The 27,999-nt window shown below is 36.4% G+C and overlaps 1 protein-coding gene across 2 annotated transcripts; it reads left to right on the top strand.

The window, feature by feature from the left end:
- Positions 1-71: 71 nt before the first annotated feature.
- Positions 72-24,024, top strand: LOC138691127 (serine/threonine-protein phosphatase 6 regulatory ankyrin repeat subunit B-like). Of its 2 annotated transcripts, none has more exons than XM_069812860.1 (3): positions 72-222; positions 12,599-13,194; positions 23,457-24,024. In XM_069812860.1, the coding sequence occupies exons 2-3, from the start codon at positions 12,605-12,607 to the stop codon at positions 23,941-23,943; spliced, it is 1,077 nt and encodes a 358-aa protein (XP_069668961.1). In that variant the 5' UTR covers positions 72-222; positions 12,599-12,604; the 3' UTR covers positions 23,944-24,024. The 2 variants fall into 2 exon arrangements, with proteins under 2 accessions (XP_069668961.1, XP_069668962.1); XM_069812861.1 differs by having other exon boundaries at positions 75-222; positions 12,603-13,194.
- The last annotated feature ends 3,975 nt before the right edge of the window (positions 24,025-27,999 follow it).

Genomic DNA, 27,999 nt, shown 5'->3' with positions numbered 1-27,999 from the left:
CATCGTATGATTAGTCCTTTCATAACATGGAGGCTTGGGTCTAGTACAGCGATACGACTCGACCTCAGATTGATGGGTGCAATGTCGAGACTAGTAGGCTTATCAGGGTGTTATCAGAGGATGGCTCTCTTCTGACCCGGCACGCCGCCGAGTGCATTCAATGCATTTCAGTCGTGCAGGCGAACTGCACAAGATACTGCAGCAGTTGAGCACCGGGTACAGGTGAGTGCTTGTCCCTTTATAATATGGAGTGTAAATAAGGCTTAGCGGCACCGCAGAGGAAGGCTAATTTCTAAACTCAGATAGACGTACGTGGCGCGTCATTCTTCGTGCGGGAAGAACAGTTTCTGGATTGTCCGCTGTCTTTATTCCAATGTTGCCTTTCTCAGAGTATAGTAAGGGTTTTGTTACTATTCAGTACTTGAAAGTAAATAGCCTACAGGCCTAACATAAAGTACCGGTAATTGTATGAGATCTCAATAACTTCGACTCGAAAAATAGTAACACGAGTGGATTATGCATTTACTAGGAATGCACAAAATTCACCAACATTTGTATATAATAAAGCTTTGCTGCAAAATAAATATTCAGGGCCAAAACTCACATTATTTGTATACAGTAACTGAATTAGAAGTATTTTGAAATTGATTTTTATAAACCACACGGTAAAGTCACGATTATCAGGCTCAGGATTATTATTATTATTATTATTATTATTATTATTATTATTATTATTATTATTATTTATTTATTTATTTATTTATTTCTTCAATGAAATGCGTTACAGTCACAGTATTGTCCAAACTCGCCGTGATAGAGACTGAATTACGTTACAACAGGCCTATTAGTTAAACTCGTTATGGTAGAGATTGAAATGCGTTATAGCAAAAGTTCTCAACCACCTACAAGGATGCTAAGCTTCATCCTCTCACAAGTTAAATTAGTACACTGAAAAAAATTAATAGGTTATTAAAAAACTGAATTATTCTAATTAACCAGATGCGTTCTATATTCACTATGGTTGGGCCACAGTATATACCTACTGTGGTTGGGCCTGCCGTTGTAGTATATTGGGCTCAATGGCGGTTGACTTAAGTCGTAAATGTGAGCGTACATTAAATCTGTTTCCGTATTTGATTTTAATATAAATTAAAAAGAAAATCCTTTGAATCAAAGAAAATCATCCCTTTTCATACAAATATGATGTGGAGAATGGCGTGAGCAACTTTACCCCGTTCGAAAGTTCAGAATATTCGCCTCTTGATGATATCTGCGAGTGAAAAGGATTAATAATTATAATTATTGATGAATGATCCCGCATAAGTTGTATCGATGTTAACGGTATTCATAAACTGTTGTTGAAAGTCATTGTTGTTGTTGTTGTTTTGTAATGCCAGGCGTTTGACAATAAAGTCATTTGACCTCTTGCACTCCAATATTTTTCAAAAATATTATCATGACCAGCCACTGAAGCACAGATTTTGAGGTGTTCCGAATCCATTTCTTGGTTTGAGTTGCACAATGGGCAGTTAGGGGACTGATATATTCCAATTCTATGCAGATGTTTAGCCAAACAATCATGGCCTGTTGCCAATCTAAATGCAGCTACAGACGATTTTCGTGGTAAATCGGGAATTAACTGTGGATTTTGATGCAGAGAGTTCCATTTTTTCCCTTGGGATTGTTTTATCAAATTTTGTTTGTTGAAGTCTAAGTATGTAGATTTAATAAATCTCTTCACAGAGTAATACGTAGATTTAGTAACAGGTCTGTAAGTAGCAGTGCTGCCCTTCTTTGCTAAAGCATCCGCATTCTCGTTTCCCAGGATTCCACAATGGGATGGTATCCATTGGAATACAATTCTTTTATTGAGTGATATTAATTGAGAGAGCATTTTAGTTATTTCTGCTGTTTGAGATGAAGGTGTGTATTTAGAAACGATTGGTAGAATAGCTGCTTTGGAGTCTGACAATATAACTGCATTCCTAAATTTATTGATGTGGCATAGAAGATTCCAGAGACTTTCCCTTATTGCAATGATTTCACCATCAAAACTTGTTGTTCCATATCCAAGAGATCTATAAAGTGAGAAGAGACAGCACGTAACACCTGCACCGGGACCTTGTTCTCTGGAGATCAAGGATCCGTCGGTGTATAAATGAAGCCAGTTTTGTGTAGGGTACCTAATATTAATTGTCTCTAAAGACAATTGTTTTAACAATTGTTGAAAGTCATTTAAATATGCGCTCCTGCATATATGACTTGAATGTCTTAACTGCAGATAGTAAGCTATTGATAATACAATGAGAGGAGTTCGGCCCGATGTGGCTCAGATGGAAAGAGCGCTCAGCGTTCACAGCTGGGTTCGATTCCCGGTACCGGAACGAATTTTCCTCAAATTAATAGATATTTACAGTATGACTACTTATAGTCATCCATTTTTCAATGAGGATGGCAAGACCTCATATAAGAATATATACGTATATGTAAAATGTTCTGTTATTGTTCTGTTCCGATTAATTCTCACGGGACTGTACTCGGAGTGTGAACATAGTGGATGTCTACAGGAAAACTGCGGTACAGGCCTATGTAAAAAAGTTCTCGTATATTTAAAGCGAGACTTCTTCAGTTACTACGTTGTATTTCACTTTTCGTGTATGCTTAATTGCTCTCAATACCAGGCAGATATTTGCGGTGGTATAATGATTATCGTGCTAGTTGCTGAGTCAGAGGTTTGCGGGTTCAAGCTCGTGCGGGGCGATGAATTTTAAAATATAGTAAAATTCTTAATATGCACAGTCAATAACAGCACAGTTAAAAGCATCGCTAAATCGAATACTACTACTACTACTACTACTACTACTACTACTACTACTACTACTACTAGTACTACTGCTGCTGCTGCTACTACTACTACCGGTACTACTGCTGCTGCTACTACTACTACTACTACTGCTGCTGCTACTACTACTACTACTACTGCTGCTGCTGCTACTACTACTACTACTACTACTACTTCTACTACTACTCAGGGGTGGCTTTTGGGGTAGTGCCAGTGTGCCATGGCACCGCCAATGAAATAAACAAAAAATAATATCCTAAAAAGCAGTTGTAATAGTAGTTTATTTCTACACTTTTATTCGTATTTCATCTGAACGAGCGCGCGCACAGATCGGGACGCACTCTTGCAGTGTTTTTCCGAACTTTGGAGCCACTTCTGTGTGGCACTGCTTACGTCCATATAACACTGTACAAAAGGCTACTGATTCTAGTTTATATACGTTTCTTATGGCAGACTTTGAACCGAATTCAGTTTGACTCAGTAGTTAATATTCCGCCCGCTAGAGCACAGTAATGCAGAAATTTCGCTAGATGGCAGGGTTGTTGGAGACTTAGGAAGGGAACCATCAACCGCAGACTTGCACGAAAACACAAGTTAAAGTTCCGCGCCAAATGTTAATGTAATGTTGGCAATTCATAACTAATGCACATAACTTGGATTTGAATGTGTAAAGTATTATCAGTTTAACTATATTGAATGCAGAGATAGTCATGGTTCTTTTTAGAAAGAGAAATATTTTTTTCATATTATGTAAGACTGTTTGTTAATGTTGTGTAATATTTGTTTTATTTTGCGGCAACTAAATATCGCTACACTGTTGCTATAGTATTGATGCTTTTGTTAACGATACATGAGATCTGTGCAGGACATGAACATGTGTTATGCAGGCCGCTGCCTTGGATTCATCGGCCTGTTAAATAAAATGCAAACGTGTTCGTTTATTATTTATATCACTGTTTATCTCGTATGTTTTTGCCAGTAATTTTATTGGTTACTAGCCGTACCCGTGCTCTCCGCTGCACCCGTTAGAAATAAATATAAAGTAATTACATAATTAAAATAGGACATTTGATCCAGGGAACATTCATGTTTGATAGAAGGATAAATCGTTTATTATGTTACTTAATTTAGATTGAATTAAAAAAATAAAATGCGATCATTTGACCCACAGACCACTCATTTGGTCATAAAAATTAGTTTAGGAAATACAGGAAACGAATATACAGAATAGCCTATCAAGTTTTCTGTGCATAAGAAGCTATTTCAATCTTACCTGTCCTCGATTCACTCAGAAGTTACTGTGATAACATTATAGCATTATGTCCATCTAGAGAAACTACACTTTCCAATAGTGAAATAATAATTAATTATACAAATCGGTTAATTTTGCTTCCGATATTACTTCATACAAACACAGAAACATTCTCTGTAGGCTATCTTTCATAGCTTTCTATTGTTGCTGTCCAAGGCCCCTTATAGACGAAGTCATTTGTTTTTTAATTCATTACACGGCCTTAGATGGCAGTTATTTTAATTTTAAAACTCATTTATCTCATTAAATATCAGTCCCATCAAAATTTTTTAAGGAATAAAACTTATCGCAAATGATTTTTAAAGAAACTTTTGTTATGTAATATTTTTCACAAAAATCAATAATAAGCGAGATATTTCGATTTATTTAATTCAGGCCCCCTTATAACCCCCCTTTTAAATAATGTATTTTGAATGCCATATAGCCTATAGTCTAAGTTACAACGAACTTAATTTATATTCCAATTTTCATCGAAATCCGTTCAGCCATTATCGCTTGAAAAGGTAACAAACATACAGACAGACAGACATACATAGAAACAAAAATTTCAAAAAAGCGATTTTCGGTTTCAGGGTGGTTAATTATATATGTTAGGACCAATTATTTTTAGAAAATCGAAAATTACCAGAAAAATTACGGCTACAGATTTATTATTAGTATAGATAAAATTTATTTGTATTTGACTAACAATACTGTGAAAGTTTTGATTATCTGTATCTGTAAATTTCGTTATTAGTTTCGGAAATGTTATTGTAACTGTTACTAGATGCATTATTAACTATACACCTGGTAAAATAGCTGGTATAATTAATGTGTTTTATTTAACATAATGTAAACGTGAGCTGCGATTATCAGTTTCACTAGGGTAATTTGCGTAAAACCTTTTTTCATTTTTGGCACCACCACCAGAATGTCTAATCGGCCGCCACTGCTACTACTACTACTACTACTACTACTACTACTACTACTACTACTACTACTACTACTACTACTACTACTGCTGCTGCTGCTGCTGCTAACTGGTTCAGCGCATTGCCATACAGGAATTCCACACCCCTAACCTAACACTTGTATCTATATTCTCTGGTTTTAGTAGGCTATATCAGGTACGTACCAGAAATTAAAACGGCTTCAAAAGAGAACTGAACACCGAAATACTACTACCTGTAAATCTATTCTAGTTTCGTTGTACGTAGAGTATATATAGTGTAGGCTACTGGTAGTCAGATAGGCATTTTGTACATGTCGTCCATAACATCGTTCATAAATCCATCTGAAAAGACTACATATATATACTATACATGGCTGCTATAATTACAGAATGCTTGAGTTGTTTATCGTCTTGTCGTGAACGTGCTGAGAACATCCTTGTCAGTTCCAAACACTGTAACTCATTAGATACGATTGTTCACTACTGACAATGTGCTTTCTAAATTACTCTCTTTAAATTATTACTAACTGTAATAGAACATTACTAAATTAGCATTAGTCAGGAATATATCTTTGGATGTTGTACAATATTCTACATGCTGCTCTGAAGTTCATTACCATCAACTGATCCAAAATTGATTTGGGAAGAGCACATAAATACATTATGCATTAGGTTATGTAGACTATTTACTTGGTACAACACCTAAGAAGTTTAGTGTCCAAGAATTATCTCAAGAATGCATACTACGCCTTTTTAATACTACGTATAATTACACACAACATTCAGTGAACAAGCGAGTAATGTTAACTTCTCTACTGAAATCATGGACTCTGAAAGTTTATCTACATACCCAGCTCACAAGTTTCCGTTTCTGATGTCCAGTCCATTAATGTGTTACTCCTTAGCCTATATAGGCCTATTATTTTCCTAAATGTATTCTCAATAAATGTTTATTCCAAGCCTAGACAAACAAGATCAATGCTATTATGATTATACGACAATAGTAGAATTTGCAATGCCTTCTGTATAGTAACCTAGATTATAAATACCCAGATTGCTCGGTCTTATAGGCTTTGACGGTAACAACTTTTGTCAGGTTTACTATGCTGTTATCTAGTTGTTACATAAGGAGTCACGTCATAACTCCCATTTGAATTGCATTAGCGACTGTATTGCCATCTCGTGTTCGTTTACGGCGGACGGGTGGCGATCCTGGCGGTTGTTCTCTTCAAAGTGTTGCCGATTTTAACATAGGGTTAAGCAATCTGTTATATATATGATCTGAGACAGTATCTGTTTTGTTTCCCAAGCGAAGTCATTGTAAGACGATAATAATTGAAGTCTGTATTGACTTCGAGCGGGAATACTATTGAACTTGATTGAACTTCGGCGTAGCTCAATGGTTAGAGCGCTTGGTACGTAAAACCAAGGACCCGGGTTCGATCCCCGGCGCCGGAGCGAATTTTTCTCCTCTAATATCAATTATTGTTACCATAACAGATAATATTCTGTAGGATAAAAAATTAACCTTCACGTAGATTGCTTTGTTTTGCTTTACTTTGGTTTTGTTTTTTTTTTTATTTTTGTTCCTTGGTTTTGTTTTGATTTTGCTTTGTTTGGTTTTGTTCGTTTTGTTCTGTTTATTTGTGTTTGTTTTACATAAACTCCTTGAGCATAGCTAAGCTTATAATTGGGACAATACACATTCAATATAATGGTGAATATATAAATTCACAAATAATAGATATATACGTAAAGATTAATAATACTTTTTGGTCCTACAGAATATATATCTGTTAATAAAATATATGCCTATTACAATAATTTAAATAACTACCGTACTTAATCTATTCTACCAGTTCATTCATATTATTTTATAGACAATAATTTAACTATTTCATAAAATTACAGAAAACAATTTCCTTATTGACTAATAAATGAACGGAGTTACACAATGATAGACCAAGCGCCAAAAACCTGTTCCGAGATATTGGCCATTCAAATAAATCTGTTTTTTTTTATAAAACATTTTATTCAAGAAGTATTATAACATTCATACTATTATAAAAAAAAATAGCATAAATAATACCAAAAGAGGCTAACCAATTTTTAATAAAATACCAGCAGTTTAATTAATATTTCAAAACAAAATAAATAAATGAATTTTATGCAATAAACGAATTTTTGCTTATAAATAGCAGCAAAATTAAGATATTGCATTCTTGATTTTTTCCGAGTTAAATTAGCATGTCATCAACACATTTGTGCAAATATCTCATTTTTTTCAAATTGTCGGTTGGTCTATTATTGCGAAACTCCGTCCAAATTACATATTTTCTTTTTACTTCTGTCATAAACACATACCGGTACTGAATTGTTTTTTTTTTTGTACTAGTATTTGCTCTTATATTTTCCGGTAATTCACTATATTCTTTGGATGTCAAGATTGATTTATTGATTGATTGATTGATTTATTTATTTATTTATTGGTTGGTTAGTTGATTGATTGATTGAGTGATTGATTGATTGATTGATTGATTGATTGATTGATTGATTGAAGTTATGAAGATCTTGGTTATGTGGCTGTGCTGAACCCATTCTTACCTAGATTAATTGAATTGATGATTGCAGAAAGGATCTGAGTCACATGTTTGTTTATGAAATTCAGTTATGAGCAGATTCTGAATCTCTGGAGGTATATTTACCTTTGGCATAGAAAATACACAAATCTACGGGGATCAAGGTTGAAAACATAGGATTGAATTTCTGGTTCAGTGCATAAAGATCCCGAGTCCAGGACTGAGGTCCTTTCTGCACTCAAAAGTTGGCTGTGCACTGCGCATATATTGTTTTGTTGGAAATTTCATGGCGCAGGAGGTGCAAGGAACAGATATATTAGATTTTAAATCATGGTGGCCATCAATGTATAAAAAAACTTGCAAAAATAAAAAATAATAATAGAAATATGTTAATTTTGACACACAGTAGACCTAATAACTAAAAGCCACCGACGCAGATCAGGAGGTAGCGCGTTTGCCTGCTGATCCGAGGTTGCACTCGGGCAAGGGTTCGATTCCCACTTGGGCTGATTACTTGGTTGGGATTTACCGAGGTTTTCTAACCATAAGGTGAATTTCAGGTAATATATGGCGAATCCTCGGCCTCATCTCGCCAAATACCATCTCGCTATCACCAATTCCATCGACGCTAAGAATAACCCAGTAGTTGCTAGAGTGTCGTTAAATAACCAACTAAAAACAAATAACTAAAATATTGGTTTTTACATTACTTTAATTTGTCTACATTAATAGATATTCACTAATTTGATGTGATTCATTACTATATTTTATCCTTTATTTGCATTGATTTCAGAAAGGATCTGGAGCCATCAATTATAAATTACGATTATTGTTTTAATTGAAGTAGCCAGCTTTAAATGTGTATCTTGAGGTATTCTTTCCAATATCATACGTATAGAAGTGTCATGGAAACATTCAAATAGTTTTTCTTTTATATCTCAAAACTGTACTTAAGTGACTGATATACTTTTCGTAAACATCGTTTCAATTAGATCAGGAAAATTAACTATAAATTGTAATATCATTCGAACCATGATAAAGGAACTGAATTGTATCGAATGTGTCTGCTTGGCAACTAGAGACCTGCAAATCTGCGCACACAACCGGTTTAGATTCGACCGGTCGGAGCTACAACCGGCTACGATGAACATCGGGCCGAATAACTCGGTTATCGAACGGTTACGCCTGATGTATTGCAGAGTAGACAGAACATCAGGCGCATTTACATGAAACTAACGTTTTTCGAGTACACAACCGGAGTAACAAGGAAATTTACGTTGTCTTATTGAAAAAAAAGTGTTTGCAAGTATTCTTACAGTTCATTCGACACTATAACACATATATTTTCTTTATTATTCTGAACTTGCAGTAACTTTATAAGTATCGTTTATATTTTAAACTTTTAGAGTTTCACTAATGAAATTTGCTTATAGATATGTTAAACAATGTTATAGTTTTTCACAGAACAAGACGTGCACAAGCCATGTATATTTTTCTTACCAATAAACGCTATATAGATGGCGCTTTTCTATATCAGTGTTAAACAGTATACGTCATAACTTCATCATTTGATTACGTCGTAACTCTTTCTCGTCACATATTGACTGAATCTTGTTCGATTTGTATAACCCAATGATCGATATTACATAAGTTCATGTAAGATCGCGAATTATTTAGAACACAAATCTCATACAGAAAGAAATGGTAAGGAGGAAGAAAATACGATCTCCAAATAATACCAGGTACATTTCATCATACAATAACTCTTTAACATTTTCTCGGTATACAAACAGAGTAATAATATTGAAGGATATTTATTTTGTTTAATTACAAAAATATGTTTGTTTCAAATAGGAGTGCAAATAATTTGACACTTTAATACATTTATTTTTGTATTTCGAACTTGCAGTAATTTGACTAGTAACAAATAAATGAACAATGGACACAGTGACATCGAAGGAAATAAACGTAATATATAATGTGAAATATCATAATGTAAACATATTCAAAAATATAATTACAATTCATTATAAAACAAAATAGGAAATAAGTACATACAGTCCATTATGACGTTTGTACTTTAAACTAAAAAAAAATGTATAGGCCTACCTCTAAAACAATAGTTGCATGCTTTTTAATTATTCTAATCAGTTGCAATATTATTTATTAAGAAATCAATGTAAAAAGATAAACAGTAATGTTATTTTCAACAATACGATTACTTTGGCTCCCAATGGTTTTTGTTCTGTGCAAAATAAGTATAATTTACACATTTCTAAACTACGAATAACAAAAGAATAGCAAGGTTTAGAAATAAATCATTCTGTATAGAAAGGATCTACTTCAGAGAAAACAAGCGTCATTCAAAGAACTATTTTATTACACACGTGCTAATATCAACTATTTGATGTTCACAATTATTATTAGGGCCTATTATCATAGACTACATGATCAGAGTTGACTTCTTGTGTTTATGTATTAATAAACCTATTTTACTAATCTAAAGTTACGCTCGGTGGAAACACTTATTCATGGAATGGCCAATATTCGTTTCACAAGTGTTGCTAGAGAGGCTAGAGTTGTTTGGTGATCTTTCCATCAATTTAGTATGTAGAAAATGAAATGAACATAATGTATAATGTGAGATATAAGTAAATAAATCCAAAATAGAATTACAATTAATCACAAAACATAAAATTAAATAATTATTAACTCTACATGCATTCCTCCAAAACAGTAGCTATTCATATACAGGGTAGAAGTGAAATAACCCTGCAGATTGTACGGGGCGATAAGGTTCACTTAAATGAATGGAAAACCTATATTACGTTTTGTGATTAAATGCACGATTATTAGAAAATTGAGTTGGAAGTTTCAGCAGTCTGGCAACATCGCCGCTAGTTGCACACCGCTTTTTCTTCTTGTAATACAGATGTAAGACGTCAACGAACTCAGGTCTGTCTCCCTAGGTCAAGCATGTCAAAGTGGGCCATAGATAGTATTTGTCATACCTGTGGTTCGACTTTTCTACAGTGGCCAGATGATTGACAACTCAGCTGAGAGTTCGATTGCTCGAAAATTAGTTGCTAGACTCTAGTCATAGTAAACATACTAAAAGCATTGGTTGTAGTAGGTTTCAGAAGATATAAAGTTATTTTTGTTTTAGTTTTACTATTGATCGAGTTTACTGTTTTTTAAGTATGTCATTATTGTAATATTAAAATTCAGTTTTCTAGTGTAAGCAAAAGTTACAACCTTGGTAATTTGTGGATACTGAAAGTTTTTTTTCTACAATTTACGCTTTACAACGTCTGTAGTTTCACGCTGCATGCTGTTTGTTCCTCTTGATGATCCGCAGCTATAATATCTGGATGGTTCACTGTGATCTTCATTTTATACGCCAGAGCCGTCCACCCACAGAGAGATCGAATCAACTCGAATACTCGTTAAACCGAATACTGAGGCAGTACGCAAGCAGATGTACTTCGCATACTGCCTATAAAGCCTGGCGTTCAGTAGCGCTATGTAAGTTTCTTCGGTTTTCAACCGGTTTTGCAGGACTCTATTGGCAACACTGTCAATTCCTTGAAAACGGCTCTGAGCCAGTGGCGGCTCCTGCATATTTCTTAAGAGGAAGAAAGAAGTTAACAGCGCAAAATGACACCTTCTTGAGAGAAACAAGCTACAAATTAGCCTACATACATACATGTAAGACCAAGTAGTGTTGGGTTTGGCCTTCCCTTTTATATAGCAATAATCTGTTTTTGTAAGCTGAGTTTCCTAAATTGTCCAAAATGTAATACCGGTAATATGTTTTCACTTCCATTCATTGTTGAATAATTGCACAAATTAACAATTACAGGGACATTCACAACCTCGTAGCATTTTTCGCGCACACTACAGCATCACACGTGTTGGAAGAGACTAGCTACTAACACGTAACCGGAACCGTTTTACGGAAATGGGAATGAGAAATAATCTGTTAGGAAAGCGAAAACACTGCACCCACCCACGTGGTCTGTGTTGCCACATGTACATTTTATAAGTTCAGTATCACATGCTTTTGAAGAATATCAATTCTTATAAAGTCATACTACCATTATTGTTCAAAGCTGTCGGTGGCCGATTATTTTTTTTTTATGTTAAAAATAATGTAGTTTGCAGTACCTTCAATTTCAAATATATTTGTACAAAACTGACAACTCGGCTATTGTCCTGTCTAGTAGACAATGAATGGAAGTGAATTTCAGAGGCCAAAAAATCTGCGATACTTACAACTACTTCCTCTTTGTTTTATATAAATCCAACTTCAACTTTTAGGTATCCTCGAAAGTTTCAAACCATGAATATAGCTTATATAAAGTGCAATGAATAATATATTTTGATTTATAATTTAAAAAAAAGTTTATATGGTGTCTTCCATAGCTTTGCGTTAAAACTGTTTTTATTGTGTCTCCTAGATGACGTGTTATAGTTTGGTTGAATGCAGCATCGTTAGATGGCAGCGGTAGCGAGCTTGCTGCAAGACCAGTCGGTTTCTATTTCCCGCCCATGCGCTGATTCAGAGGAGGATCTCCTCCCTATCCATTCATTTACTTGCTTTAAAACTCTGCTTCTTTCTCTGGCCGCTAGCACGCTGTTGTCTATGTGTGTTAACTGTAGTAAAGGAGGAATGGATTGACTTTCCTCCACACAAACAATCTCGCATCCTTCTCACAGTTTCCTAGCAGCACATGAGTGCGAGTGGTTTAAAACTCGATCAACCAAGGTTTTCTTATAGCTGTGAACTTAAAAATTATCGAATCTTCCTCGAATTTCAAGGCATATATTTCATTTGGTATTTATTTTCAAAAGAAGAAAAATGTGAGGAGGACGTTCCTCCCTTCCCTCCCCCGAGGAACTGCCTCTGCTCTGAGCAACGTGTTATGTTCCAGGTAGAGATGTCGCTCGTGCCTCTGCCGGAACCGACGACGCTGCCCTCACACCTGCTCGTCATGCAGGTCCTGCACCTGATACAGCTGTGCCAGGGCGGCGTGAGCTGCGACACCGTGCGCGAGCTGGAGCGCGTCGTGGCGCAGGCGGAAGTGGCGCAGATGCAGGGCGCAGACCCTCACGAGGACTCCGCGCGCTCCAGGCGCATCGTGGAGCTGGACCGCCTGCTGAGCGACGAGCGGAAGAGCTTGGCGGACCTGCGGAACTCCCTGGAGGTGCAGCGGCAGAAGCTTAGGGAGACGAGCCGGCGCGCCGACAAGCTGCACAAGGAGAAGTCGGAGCTGGAGGCCAAGCTGGAGCGGGAGAGGCGGCTGAACGCCAGGATCACCGGCGACCTGCAGAGCGAGAAGGAGAGGTGCCTCACGGTGTCCAGGGACCTCGCGAGCCAGAAGGAGTACGATCTGGAGCTAGCCGCCGACATCCGCAAGGAGAAACACAGGAACGTGGAGTTGCAGAGGAGCCTGGAGACAGAGCGCCAGTTCAACGCCGAGCTGGACGTCAACTGCAGGGACAAGGACGGCATCACTGCCTTACATAGGTGGGTTTTAGCGAAGCTAAGGTGTAAATACTGGGTAGGCTGAAAAATCTGCTTACCTTGTGTCTTTATATCGAGCAGATGTTTATCGGCTTTTCTATCAAATGTTCTGTGACACAGACCCCAGAAGAGGACTATGACCACTCATTTTCACCTCAAACAGAATACAGGTAAAACAATATAATTTATTTGTCTTAGAGCATTCTGTTAGCCAAGGATATTTCTTATACCATGAAAATTGAAAATGTATATGTCTTCCTTCATCCGCTATTTTAATACGTAAATGTGGTGTCGATCTCCTATCTTTGTAAGCTCATTTTGTTTCATATGTTCAACTTGAAAACGTTTTCTCTTTTAATTCTACAAATAATGATCTCAATATTCTCTCAGTATGAACCATTTTACACAAAATTAGCATGTAACACACACATGCACGCACTTTTGATTGAACTAAATTCAACAACGCGGCGCTTTCAGAGAACACCAATAAAGCGCGACGTATTTATGACGGAAGACTAGCCTCGTCCCCTACGGAGATGTAGCGAATCGATACCCCTTCCCCGGTTCCCCCTCAAGCTTGTGAGTCAAAGTCTTAGCCATGCCCTTATTAGAGGCTTTTGCCTTAAGCCTCGCTGCTCGCAGTGAACTCTACATACTGTAATGACTATCAACAGTGAAGGTAATATATGGAAGGATCGGAGTTCAACTGAGTGTTACGATATATTGTTGTTATGAACTTATAGGCCTACTGTTACTAGGAATAATAAACTAATTTTTTTGGGTAGGCTAAGACTCAAAGAGCTTCGCTACTGTTTCTTATAGAGGGGGCACCGCAACCTGACGGTTATTGTGCTAAACTGACCTCCTTACATTGATTTCATGAGGGCTGGATCCGGGATGGATCATTGCACTTAGGCCGTTTAGGCCCATTGTAGCCTACGTCTGTATGTTTGATATCGGTTATTCGTTATCTCGTGAAACCAAATGTTTGTGCGCACCGTAGCGTATAGTAAGAACCTTATGGTGAGGGTAAGTGAGCTCGCTTACTACGAGTAGAAGCGTAGCGAGGGAGGGAAGCTTCTCAGTTCATTTTTTTCTTCCGACGCGCAGGTAGGTTTCACGAGATACCGAATGGCCTGCAATAATGGCTAAACCGATTTCTACGAAAATTGGTATGATGTAAAATAAGTTAGGTACCACTTACATTTTAGGCTATATGGCATTCAAAATACTTTCTTTAAAAGGAGGACTGAAGTAAATAAATCGAAATATCTCGCTTATTATTGATTTTTAGGATAATATTACATAACAAAAATTGCTTTAAAAATATCTTTGACAAGTTTCATTTTAAGCAAAAATTTTATAGGACTGATATTTAACGAGATAGTATATGAGTTTTAAAATAACGATGCGCTTTACATCTGTGCCACCTCAATCAGGCTGATATAATAAAATGAAAAGAAATGACTCTGCGATTGGGTTTGTACAACAAACGAAAGATTACATTTAACACTCTTTTTTTTTTTTTTTCAATTTATTGAGATGCCTGAACGAGTGAAACTTATATTCAGGGACTATACAAGAACAGAAACGTAATATGTTGCACAATTAATACTAATTTGGAATTACTTTAACGTTACTTATTTTGATAACAAATTTATAGGCCATTCGGTATGTCGTGTCGTGAAACCATCCTGCGCGTAAGGGAAGGGTAGAAATGGACTGGGAAGCTTCCCTTCCTCGCTAGTCTTTCATTTACAGGTAGATTAACTAGCTCGCTTACCCCCACCACCATAAGATTCTTACTATGAGCCTAGATCATATATGTAACAGATAACTCCTCGCTTCGTTAAAATCGGCAGCACTTTGAAGAGAACAACCGCCAGGATCGCCACCCGTCCGCCGTAAACGAACACGAGATGGCAGCACAGTCGCTAATGCAATTCAAATGGGTATTATGACGTGACTCCTTATGTAATAACTAGATGGCAGCGTAGTAAACCTGGCAAAAGTTGTTAACCTCAAAGCCTATAACCCCGACATATCTGTTACATATATGATCTAGGCTATGAGCTACGGCACACACAAGCATTTTGGTTTCACGAGATAACGAATGACTTATACCTTTAAAACTAATTAATTTTTTAATAAGATTTACTAATAAGATATTTATCTATTATTATTTATGTACAATTGATATTATCGTATTTCCTTATATCTCTCACACTTTCCCCCCCCCTCCACAAAAAAAAAATAAAAGTAAAAAATACGGGACCACCTCTGTGGTGTAGGGGTCAGTATGCTGGTCTCTTAAGCAGAGGGCCCGAGTTCGATCCCCGGTAGGGTTGAATTTCCTGCTTGAGATTTCTCGGGTTTTTTCGCAACCGTAAGGCCACAACATCCCTGAATATCACCGACTTCATTCATCACCAAAATCATATTCATAAGAAATCCGTAATACATCTACAGACGCCATCTAGTTCACAACAATAGAACCAGCCTCAACAATAGTAAACAGGCCTTCGGATTTCACAAAAAAGATTACTCGCGTAATGATCAGAGATGTTAAATCAATTATAAATAACAGCAAAAAAAAAGAAAAAAAAGCGGGTGCGCGGCTTATTCGAGATCAAGTTGGCAACATTGCTCGAATTTCTTCCCTTCCAACTCCTATGATGGCAACGCATTCCATTATCTTCCAGCGCTGGTATTTGAATGGTTAACATTGTTATATGGTATTTGGGTTAGTAATGTGTCAGAATCGAATTTAAGTGTGATAAGTGTATAGTTTGTGCGACTTTCGTTTTCAGTTCTGAAAATAAGGGGGCATGCCAATAAGGGCACTAAAGGCACAAGATACTCTGTGGTGGCTGAATGGTCAGACCTTCAGACTGTCACGCAGGTGGCCCGGGTTTGATTCCCGTGAAGTCTGGGATTTTTTCATTGAAAAGATTCATAGTGACACTTGTGACAGACAAGGTCGCAGTTGGGGGTTCTCCAATTTTCTCCAAATTAGACATTTACATCATTCCGTCACCATTCTTCATTTCGTTATCATTCTGTAGCATTCCCCGAATTAGTTTTCTTTCAGAAGTGACGAGCTTATTTAAGATGCGAGGTAGGTTATACGAGAATAACACCACAGTCTAGTATAGGCTATACAGTCATGAAGCTTGAGTTGTGAGGGTGCTAGGAACAATTGACTGTGCCAGTGCTATTTCACATTGTAATGAGGCGATATTAGCGACCCTAGTGGTTAGCAACTATCTATGTATGCATATTTACTACGTATTGAGGTTCGTGACTGTATATACTAGACTGTGATAATACTGTATTTACTTATTAACAGTAAGCCACTTATGTTTATAAGATCATCTTAATTTAGTAAAATGTCGTAATGCAATTATGTTACTTACTTTATGGATTTTACTGTTTAATTCTATAGAATAGGGCCATTAGTGACTACCGGTAATTCTTAATTTTGAATGAAAATGTAAGTTATAGTTTTCCAAATCAAAATTCTTCCGCTTTGTGTAATGGCTGTCATATTGCATGTGACTTTTTATTTTTTTTTATTAGGTTATTTTACTACGCTGTCTCAACATCTAGGTTATTTAGCATCTGAATGAAATGAAGGTGATAATGCCGGTGAAATGAGTCCAGGGTCCAGCACCGGAAGTTACCCAGCATTTTCTCGTATTGGGTTGAGGGAGAACCCCGGAAAAAACCTCAACCAGGTAACTTCCCCCGACTGGGACTCGAACCCGGGCCACCTGGTTTTGTGGCCAGACGTGCTGACCGTTACTCCACAGGTGTGGACTATTGCATGTGACATAGTGGGAAGTGATCAATAGAAAGAATGCGATCCAAAATCATGGCGTTTATGAGTAAAGGTAAAACACAAAAGCTTAATTTACACAGTCATAAACTGCATACCTATTCCTCATCTTGTACTTACTCCTCTGTCCCTCGCTTCACTTCATAGGATCGTAGAACTGATGCCAGCTGGGATATTGACTGTCAAGACTGAAATGCCAATACTGCTGTACATGAATACTCACGTAACATATAATTATACAGCAATTTTATAAATACAGGCTGTGTGGGAAATAAGTGCAAATATTTTGACAGATGATAGATGAAACCAATACGAATTAAAAATTTCTCTGCAACTTCTAATAGTTTGTCCAACACTCAGCAGTGTAACGAACATGTTTTTCAAACAGTACAACAATTTAAGTGGCAGCAAGATTAGGAGACGTGCAGAACCTTCAAAGAATCATTCCATTTCGATTCGTCTTCCTGGAAATCAGTCTTCATCTGATCTCAAGAAAGTTTTCTTTGTTTCAGTTTGTTAACTTATCTGTAATTGAAATTTATTTCTAAATTGTAAGCAAGATGCGTTGTTATTTATTTTAATGCATTGTTTCCAATGCTAAGATTGTTCCTGTTCATTGATCATACTTCTAATGCTGTTGTCTTTGAGCGTCATTTATTTACAGTGAGGAAGCAGTTAACACAAATTTTGTTTTAAAAAATAAGGAATAACGACTACTCACTCTCATGTTTTTTTGATTAGTTTATTTATTTACTTACTTAATATGTAGGCCCTATTTACTTATTTTTGTATCATAAGTTAACACATACCGCCATGTTGAGAAACAACCTCTCTTCACTACAACCTTGTTCTTATATATACTTATTACTTCTTATAGTTGCTTGATTAGTTCCCTACTTTAATTAACCCCTGATATAGAGTCAGGCTGTTTCTCAAATCAAATACAATACTAAATTCACCAATTCTTTTCAAGTAAAACTAAAAATTAAAAAGTTGTAGTATGTTCCATACTTTAGTTGCCATGATGGTCTAGAGGCTAGAGCGTTACACTTATAATTCTGTGGACCCGGGTTCGATCCCCCGTGTACAGATCCAAAACCTGCATCAACACATAAACAAAATACACCCAAAGCTACATTACACATTAGAAAGTGAAAACAACAAATCCATAAATTTTCTAGACATCACAATAACAAAAATCGACAACAAACACACATTCAAAGTCTACAGAAAACCAACAACAACAACAATACACATACACAACACAAACAAGCTGCATTCCGAACAATGGTACACAGACTACTCAACATACCAATGAACCAACATGATTACAAAGAAGAGCTAAACACAATCAAATACATAGCTCAAGAAAACTGATACAACCCCAATATAATAGACAACTTAATACGAAAGACAACACATAAGAATATAACACAAACACAAGAACACAAAAAATATATCACACTAACATACGAAAACAAAAACACACACAAGATTGCAACCTCACTCAAGAAATTAAATTACAACATAGCATGCAGAACAAATAATACTCTACAAAAACATCTCAACACACAAACAACACAAACAAATACAACCACACAGGCGTATACAAACTCAAATGTTACACCTGCAACAACTTCTACATAGGACAGACAGGCAGATCATTTGAAACACGTTACAAAGAACACATCACAGCCATAACAAAATTACAAAACACATCCACAACACGTCGCAAGTGCTAACCACACCTACAGAGACATCAACACAGACATGGAAATTCCACACATCCAACCAAAAAGCCAGAAACTAAACACACTAGAACAATACGAAATATACAGACACACAAAAACACATCCAAATGAAATTCTCAACATACAACTCAATTTCAGAACACACACACTCTTTGACTCAACGTTACACCACACAAACACACCCCCACAGGAAACAAAACAAAAGGCGCCAAGACCAGGAACAACCAGTTCTGAAGAAGGTCCATAACAGACCGAAACATGTTAATCAGGTACAATAGAATTTAACACAAGAAAGACATATAATACATATTCCGAAGTGATATAGTGTTAAAAGTTGTGTAATCAAGATGTATTATAAATTGTGCTGGGCAAGCCATGATCCAAATAACACAGGAGTTTTCTCCTGGAGCTCCAGTTCCCCTGTGGAATTGCAACAAATCTCCATCATCATCTCATCTCATTGCAGGTGTAGCCTCCTATGGCGCACCCTGGACGACTCTGTTGATTGGTCTATACAGCTGACTTCATATTGAATGACGAACAGTCAAGTATCTGGCATTAGTAAAAAAAAAAAAATGCTCCATACATTTACTCACTCTGTATGCAGTGTACTTTGCCTGTACAGAATGTACTGAGGGAAGTTTACATTGGAAAAACCTCTTCCCAAATACTCATCTCTTGCTGCTACATTTACATCACATACTTTCAGAAATGGGAAACAAAAGTTCTAAGAAGATTAGTCACCTACAAAGGTAGAAATGAATTGACAGCACATGGAAAATCTAGAAATAAAGCAAGAATTAAATAATAAATTACATACAAACTTAAAAATTACTTGTGAAACAGTTAGGGGGAAAAGAATCGCACTCCTTGTAAACACTGATCAACTCGTAAATCTCCAGGAAAAAGTTCATAACTACAAACTTATGGAAAGGACTCGGGACTTCCACAATATGGAGGGAATACTTTTAATAAAACAAACACAATTTAATTAACAATTATATTATAAAATATAATCTTGTAATTAATTATTTATCATTTATGTTTTAAATTTTAAAATGGCATTTATTCTTAAGGGTTGGAAACTATAAATGTAACAATTTGCTCAGCACTGTGGATTATATATATATATATATATATATATAATGGCTTCATGTCTATACAGACGGATCCAAATGAAGGATGATATTAATGTTGGTACCAGTATATACAGCGATATCTTTGCTTTCTACTGGGTGTTCATTTCAAAGTGTGTCATGACGTCACTGTTGTTGGGTCACCGATTTGAAGCGAGTTTCAGCTTATATGTTAGAGAAGTTGCCTATTATTTAAGGCGTTCTTCAATCTGAACTTGAGAATGTGTACGGTATAACTTGAATGTCGTAGCAACAGATGGCGGTCTGTACGGTCTGTGTGCTACCATAACCTCTTTCGAACTGTGTTTTGCGCTGGCAAGTCGTACGCAGGGTATTTGTTATCATCGGTTGTGTACGGTAACATTCCACAACACAAATCAAATGCTCCGTGTCCATGTTGACCGTCGAAGTTAATGTCAACAAATACGTAAGAAATCGCCTTAACCCTCTCCCCATATCCCGACAGTACGTATTTCCAAACAGTTCACATTCCTGCCACTACCAGCGTTACCGTACATATCGGTACGTACTCTTCAGAATGAACGCCGTACTTGCTAGGCAATTTTTCTGCCTCATAGGTTATACGCCCCTGCGGAAGTGTAGGAAGATTGAATTCTCTAGGCTCATCGGCTAGCCACATGACGGCATACAGCGAGCCATGACACACTTTGAACTGAACACCCAGTATACAGCAGTAGGCACCCATAGGTCAGCTTATGATGGTGAAATTGAAGCTATCAGGATAGCCTTAACTCAACTGATATTTCACCAAACTAATTCAAGAATGTCGTCATCCTGTGTGACGCCAAAGCAGCCATAGAATCTGTAGGTTCCTCAGACCCCGAGTGTTCATCAATCGAAGACTGTCAAAATGCCATACAACTATTACAAGCAAAACACAAACTCATGATACTACAGTGGCTCCCCGGGCACTGCAACTTATTTCCCAATGAGCAGACTGATGCCTTGGCAAAAAAAAAAAAAGGTGCTAAAATTTTATAAACATCTCCTAAACCAACACCCTTCCAGACAATAAAGTTGGACATCAAAGAAGTTGCTCACAACATCCACTCCCATGACATTGCAGAAAAAACATATGGCAAACACTGCAGAAGGGGCCTTCTATCAATACCTAATAGACCAAGAAGTTTGGCAGTCACGCATTTCCGCCTTGCAACTGGACATGACTGCTTGGCGCAGCATCTCCACCATTTCGGTATTTATCAACATCCAACCTGTACCCTTTGTGACCTTCAAGAAGCGATGAATAGGGATCATCTCCAACACTGCCCAGCTCTAAAATCACTGACAGAATGTGCTAGATACTGGGAAGCAAGAAACCTCATGCCTCTGCTTAGTCTTAGTTCTTTAAGGATTTTGTTTAGTTACTTTTAAGTTGTATCCAGTTTTATTGTTTTAACCTTGAAGTTGTATATATTATTTTAATGTACCGAAGTACATATGATATTTCCATGCAGATATTCTGCGTCATCATACAATGAAAGAGTAATGGAACGGAGAAAAATTCTCTCCGGCACCGGGATTTGAACCCAGGTTTTCAGCTCTACGTGCTGATGCTTTATCCACTAAGCCAAAGGTCAAAGATAAGTTATCTATGTTCCTGGCATTAGAAAATATATATATATATATATCGTAAGATGAAGATTACATTTGTAAAGTTTCTTCCCAGCCATAAACAGTGCTGACTAGATCAGATGCTATGGACAGTACTCTATAACAGAGTTGCCAGTATGAAGGGATAATTCCAAGCCTTTGGCGTGAGACGAATTCGATAGCTCAGTGGTAGAGCGCCTGACTGGAGTACAGGAAGTCGCAGGTTCGAATCCCGCTCGAGGTTGTGAAATTTTTCATTCATACCATGGCATGATTGTGACCATAATAGTATTTAAATTCATTAATATGTCACATCAACGGACGTATATACGTCATCCAACATCGTAAGATGAAGATTATATATATACGCAATTTGCAACAGGCATGGAAATGTAACTTTAATGGAAATAATGTATAATTTGTACGATTAAATATAATTTATACCTGATCTAAGTTTTCATTCTAGAATTACACTGGACAGCAACATGGAGCTTAAATTGTCAGATTTGAAAGATTTTTTTTTATATATCATACTTAGGAAACTGCATTGAATGTCACTGGATGGAAGAGAAACGTACTTAACTACAAAACAATTAGTGAAAAGACCTGGTTCGTTATATTAAAATTCATTATTTCCCACAAACATTGTCCTAAAATTGTACACACAGTTGAATAACCAGGATTTCACTTCAGGACATTTGTCACTTGGTAAGGATGAAAAAATAAAATCAGTCATTGAAGTAAAAATATTATAGTGCAACACTGATTTATTTCTTTCCAAACAAGGACATGGGAGAGTCTGTACCCACTGCTCGCTATTCCAAATGGTATGTAACCACGTCATTTACAGGATCTCGAAAAATTAAAATCCCAGGAACACTTTGATTGCAATATTACCATGTGATTTTATATATATATATATATATATATATATATATATATATATATATATATATGTATGTATATATATAATATATTATATGTTATATATTAAAAGTATTTATTTCAGTCACTGACTGCACAACATGTTTAAGGTGTTAAACCTTTACATTACATGTTTAAAAGATGTATATGTGCATTAATGGGAAACAGAAATATGAACACAATAAATGTATTCAAATACTGTAATTTGGAACTCTTCACATTCACAACATTTCTACCTTAGTTTTATATTTTATTATTTTTATTTTTTATTCTTTTACATCAAGTTACTTCATTATTCCATGTGTGAAGACTTGCAAACATATATACTTTGCAACTTACACGTGTATTTTAAATAATTGACAATAAGGTCTGTCATATAAGAATGTCAAAATGTATCATAACCATGTTGATTTTAATAAGGTTCAGTTTGCATGTCACTAAATATGTAATGTATTTGTAGAAATTATGTAGACATTATTGATATTACCGAAATGTACTTCGTATCTGATGATGTTGGGCCTGACTAACGAAAACGTTTATACGTCTTTTAAACATGTAATGTAAAGGTTTAACACCTTAAACATATGTTGTGAAGTCAGTGACTGAAATAAATACTTTTAATATACAATACAGACTTCTCTGAAAACTAAAAAATGAATTGCAAAATATTCTGATTTTATGTTTAACATTTGTTTATACGAGATAAATCTCCAAAATTTGATCAAAATATGGTCTTATTTTCAAGATTTTATCTAATTATAACCTGAATGTGAAAAAAAGAAGAAATAACTATACAACCAACAGAACTCTGCACTATATCACAAAGATGAAAAGAACATCACTCATAGAAATCCAGATGATGATGATGATGATGATGATGATGATGATGATGAACACTCGTTTCAATGATGATTTTCTGCTACCTTACAAACTGTTGCCATAATAAAATTCAGCAATAGTTCAAAAGCAAAAAATTCACCTTCTGTTACGTTCTTTTTGCAGGGCAGCTCAAAAAGGAAACCTGAAAGCTGTGCAGGTGTTAGTCAGTCGTGGAGGAAATTTAAATCTTAAAGAAAAGGAATATGGCCGGACTCCATTGCTTCAAGCAACCTTGTACGGAAAGCTTGAAGTAGTTCGGTGGCTCATGTCACATGGTGCAAATATTGATGTCTCCAACAATCAGGGCTTCACCCCATTGCATTACTGTGTGTGGTATGGTCATACGGAGATATGCCGTCTTCTGCTCAACAGAGGCGCCACAATCGATTCTTTGGGAGACGAGAAATTAACACCCTTGCATCTGGCAGCGAGAGCAGGGCACATGGACACGATCAAGCTCCTTCTTAACAGTGGGGCTAATCTGAATGCCACTGACAATTTTGGAAATTCGGCAGTGGACTGGGCGAGACAGAATGGATATACGGAAGTGGCTGAATTCTTAACCAATGCAAGAACTAATCAAGCAACTCCTAACATAGAAGTGTCCTAATTCTAAGGTAATACTTAAAAACTAACTGTAAGACTTTTTGTACAAATATTGTCCTCAATAAATAGTTTATAAAATTAATAAGTCTCAATTCCTTCTACTGCAATTTTATGTTTATTGTGGTAATGACCGAAATCCGAGTTACTGACAATTTCTTCGTTGTAGTGTACTTTCTTTCCAGATAGTCACGTGTACTCTTCCCCCCTCCCCCTTCCTTCCTGACAAGGGCCCAAAAGTTTTGTCCGCAGCCTGAGGCTTGTGCCATCCTCCTCATTGTGGGATGATAGTTGAAGTCCTTAGGAACGATTCCTGTGAGTACATGATTTCTCTGTTTGGTACCATCTCATTGATTCAGCAACCCCTCCATGCATAACAAAGGAAGAGGATATGAACATGAAACACCTGGTAAATTTTGAATCTCTTGAGACTTGTGTCCAAATATTGGGAAGTAAAGGTGGAATCACACTATTGCCATGGCATGCGTTCTCTTGTGAGATCATATAAATTGGAAGGCACGTGCTGTGCCACATTGTGTGCACATCGCCATGCCATGTCACTTCACACTTACAATTAGTTCAGTCGCTCTTTTATTGAGTAGATTTTCTGTAGCACAGAGGGAAGGTGAATGGATTAGTAGATCCCGCAGTTCTTCAGAGTTTAAAGAAGACATCGAAAATGTGGCTTCAGCTATTATCATTCAGGAAAAAGTGTCGGAAGTGGGTGCATGACATAAACTTGAAACGGGAGGAATTAGGTAAATTTCACACCTTGTTTAAACAGCTGGAACAAAGTTTTCATATGCACTTTAGAATGAATAAAATAAAGCATCTATGCTATAGAGTTACCAACAACGAGAAAAAAAAAATAATGAAAATAAAAAGGTTAGTTCAGTCGATGATTTAGTTACTAATACTGGATAAATTAGCATAATTATAGTATTCACTGCTCATATTCAAATCTCTTCCTATTTCTTCCCATTCTTTGTTTCTCATGTTCCAGTCACTGTAATTACAGATTATAAAATTATACAAAAATTCATGTTGCCTTTTTCAATCATGTATTACTCCATAATGAAACAGCACGTGCTCTCCACCATCCACCGATGTCCGGTGCAACAGGAAATCTAAACGTGATGGCACGAGTGCTACACTGGAGAGGACGTGGCATCCTTGGCGTGGGAACAGTGTGATTCTAAGCAACGTAAATAAATGGAGAAAACGAATACCACACATTGAATGCAGAACGTGACAGCACAGGAAATCACATTTCGTGCCGTGCCGTGTCAATAATGTGTTTCTACCTTTAGGGTCATTAATGAATATGTGTACGGAATTTTTAAACATACTATATTTATGGCTTATTCTGTGTACACACTGGGTGATTTGTATAATCTCCTCTTTTTTTTATGACTGTTGTTATTGTTTGCCAGTGCTCAAGACTTCAATTTCACTCAGTTTTCTTAACAAGCAGCCCCATAGTATGTTGTAAGTTGAGTTGATATATCAGCTTATGTCTTCTTAATTCCTGTGCAACTCATCAGATGGTTTTTATTCATTACAGAGTTTGGCTCCTTACAAAGGGTACACTGGGGTGATGAATATATGTTTACTTACTTACTTACAAATGGCTTTTAAGGAACCCGAAGGTTCATTGCCGCCCTCACATAAGCCCGCCATCGGTCCCTATCCTGTGCAAGATTAATCCAGTCTCTATCATCATACCCCACCTCCCTCAAATCCATTTTAATATTATCCTCCCATCTACGCCTCGGCCTCCCTAAAGGTCTTTTTCCCTCTGGTCTCCCAACTAACACTCTACATGCATTTCTGGATTCGCCCATACGTGCTACATGCCCTGCCCATCTCAAACGTCTGGATTTTAAGTTCCTAATTATGTCAGGTGAAGAATACAATGCGTGCAGTTCGTGTTGTGTAACTTTCTCCATTCTCATGTAACTTCATCCCGCTTAGCCCCAAATATTTTCCTAAGCACCTTATTTTCAAACACACTTAACCTATGTTCCTCTCTCAGAGTGAGAGTCCAAGTTTCACAACCATACAGAAGAACCGGTAATATAACTGTTTTATAAATTCTAACTTTCAGATTTTTGGACAGCAGACTGGATGATAAGAGCTTCTCAACCGAATAATAACATGCATTTCCCATATTTATTCTGCGTTTAATTTCCTCCCGAGTGTCATTTATATTTGTTACTGTTGCTCCAAGATATTTGAATTTTTCCACCTCTTCGAAGGATAAATCTCCAATTTTTATATTTCCATTTCGTACAATATTCTGGTCACGAGACATAATCATATACTTTGTCTTTTCGGGATTTACCTCAAACCGATTGCTTTACTTGCTTCAAGTAAAATTTCCGTGTTTTTTCTAACTGTTTGTGTATTTTCTCCTAACATATTCACGTCATCTGCCAATTATCCAGTATATGTTTACAAGGTTTACAAGCAAGGTTATTAAATGTCACAGGGAGATTATTTACTTACTTACTTACTTACAAATGGCTTTTAAGGAACCCGAAGGTTCATTGCCGCCCTCACATAAGCCCGCCATCGGTCCCTATCCTGTGCAAGATTAAGCCAGTCTCTATCATCATACCCCACCTCCCTCAAATCCATTTTAATATTATCCTCCCATCTACGTCTCGGCCTCCCTAAAGGTCTTTTTCCCTCCGGTCTCCCAACTAACACTCTATATGCATTTCTGGATTCGCCCATACGTGCTACATGCCCTGCCCATCTCAAACGTCTGGATTTCAAGTTCCTAATTATGTCAGGTGAAGAATCACAGGGAGATTATTATGAATAATAATTTTGACATTAAGTTATAACATCAATTCATCAACATGTTATTTTAAATGGAACATATCCGTTTATCATACGTACATAGTTGAACCCCAAACTTACTTAAAATTTAAAAAAATAATTAAAATTTACTGGGTAATTGGCAGATATATGTTTATTCTATGTAAATGAGCAGCCAGACAGTCGAAAGATTGCAATGGGTTTATTTCTTGGTAAATATGAGATGATGCTAGAGTCTTAATAAAACGTTCCAGGGTTTAAGTTTATTTATACTGTTGTCGTGAAGTTCTTCTTTGAATTTTTCCTGGAATATATAGTTGATTCACAATGTTACATAATGAAAGGGAACATTTGTTAGGGGCCTCTGTTTAATTTTTGGTTCCTTTCTTTGCCAAGGAGTCTGCTATCTCATTTCCATGGATTTCACAACAGGAAGGTATCCATTGAAATGTCATTTCTTTTTGTAGATTTTGGAGAATTTTAATTTTATTCTGAATTTAATTAATTTTGCTATTTGTAGGTTCAGTCGATGTAATTACTTGTTGGGTTGATTTGGAATCACTCAAAATCACCACCTTGTTAAAGATTTTATGTGACTGGTGATTTGTGTAACAGCTGTCCCTACTGCTTCCACTTCACCATCAAAGTGTGTGTTCCACTTTTCAAAGAGACATATAGAAACTAAACAATTTATTGTAAACTCCAGTATCTGTATTTCCAATTTTATAACTTTTAAAGTATAAATTGTAGTTATATCTATTAGCAAGGTTATTAAATGTCACAGGGAGATTATTATAAATAATAATTTTGACATTAAGTTATAACATCAATTTATCAACATGTTATTTTAAATGGAACATGTCCGTTTATCATACGTACAGTAGTTGAATCCCAAACTTACCTCAAATTAAAAAAATAAAATAAAATTTACCAGGTAATTCATCAGTATGTTATGATAAACATATATTTTAGTCATATGTAGGTGAAGGTCTTTCTTCAAGGATAATACCACATCATTACTTTTAAGTTCTAAAAATTGTCAATTGAAGACTGAACATAAAAAAGGCTTTAAGTGCCAAAGAGACAGACCGTAGAAAACAGAGCTTTCTTGTGCAACTAATAATGTAATGTATAATTTGCACATCTATGGGAGAAGCTAGGGCCTAAATAAAATTACAATGGGATATCATTTTTCTCAGTGGATTGAGCCAGGGACATAGACTGTTCTTTTTGGAAA

This window comes from Periplaneta americana, chromosome 16, assembly GCF_040183065.1.
Source record: "Periplaneta americana isolate PAMFEO1 chromosome 16, P.americana_PAMFEO1_priV1, whole genome shotgun sequence".
NCBI lineage: Eukaryota > Metazoa > Arthropoda > Insecta > Blattodea > Blattidae > Periplaneta > Periplaneta americana.
This window is presented reverse-complemented; position numbering and strand designations above follow the sequence as displayed.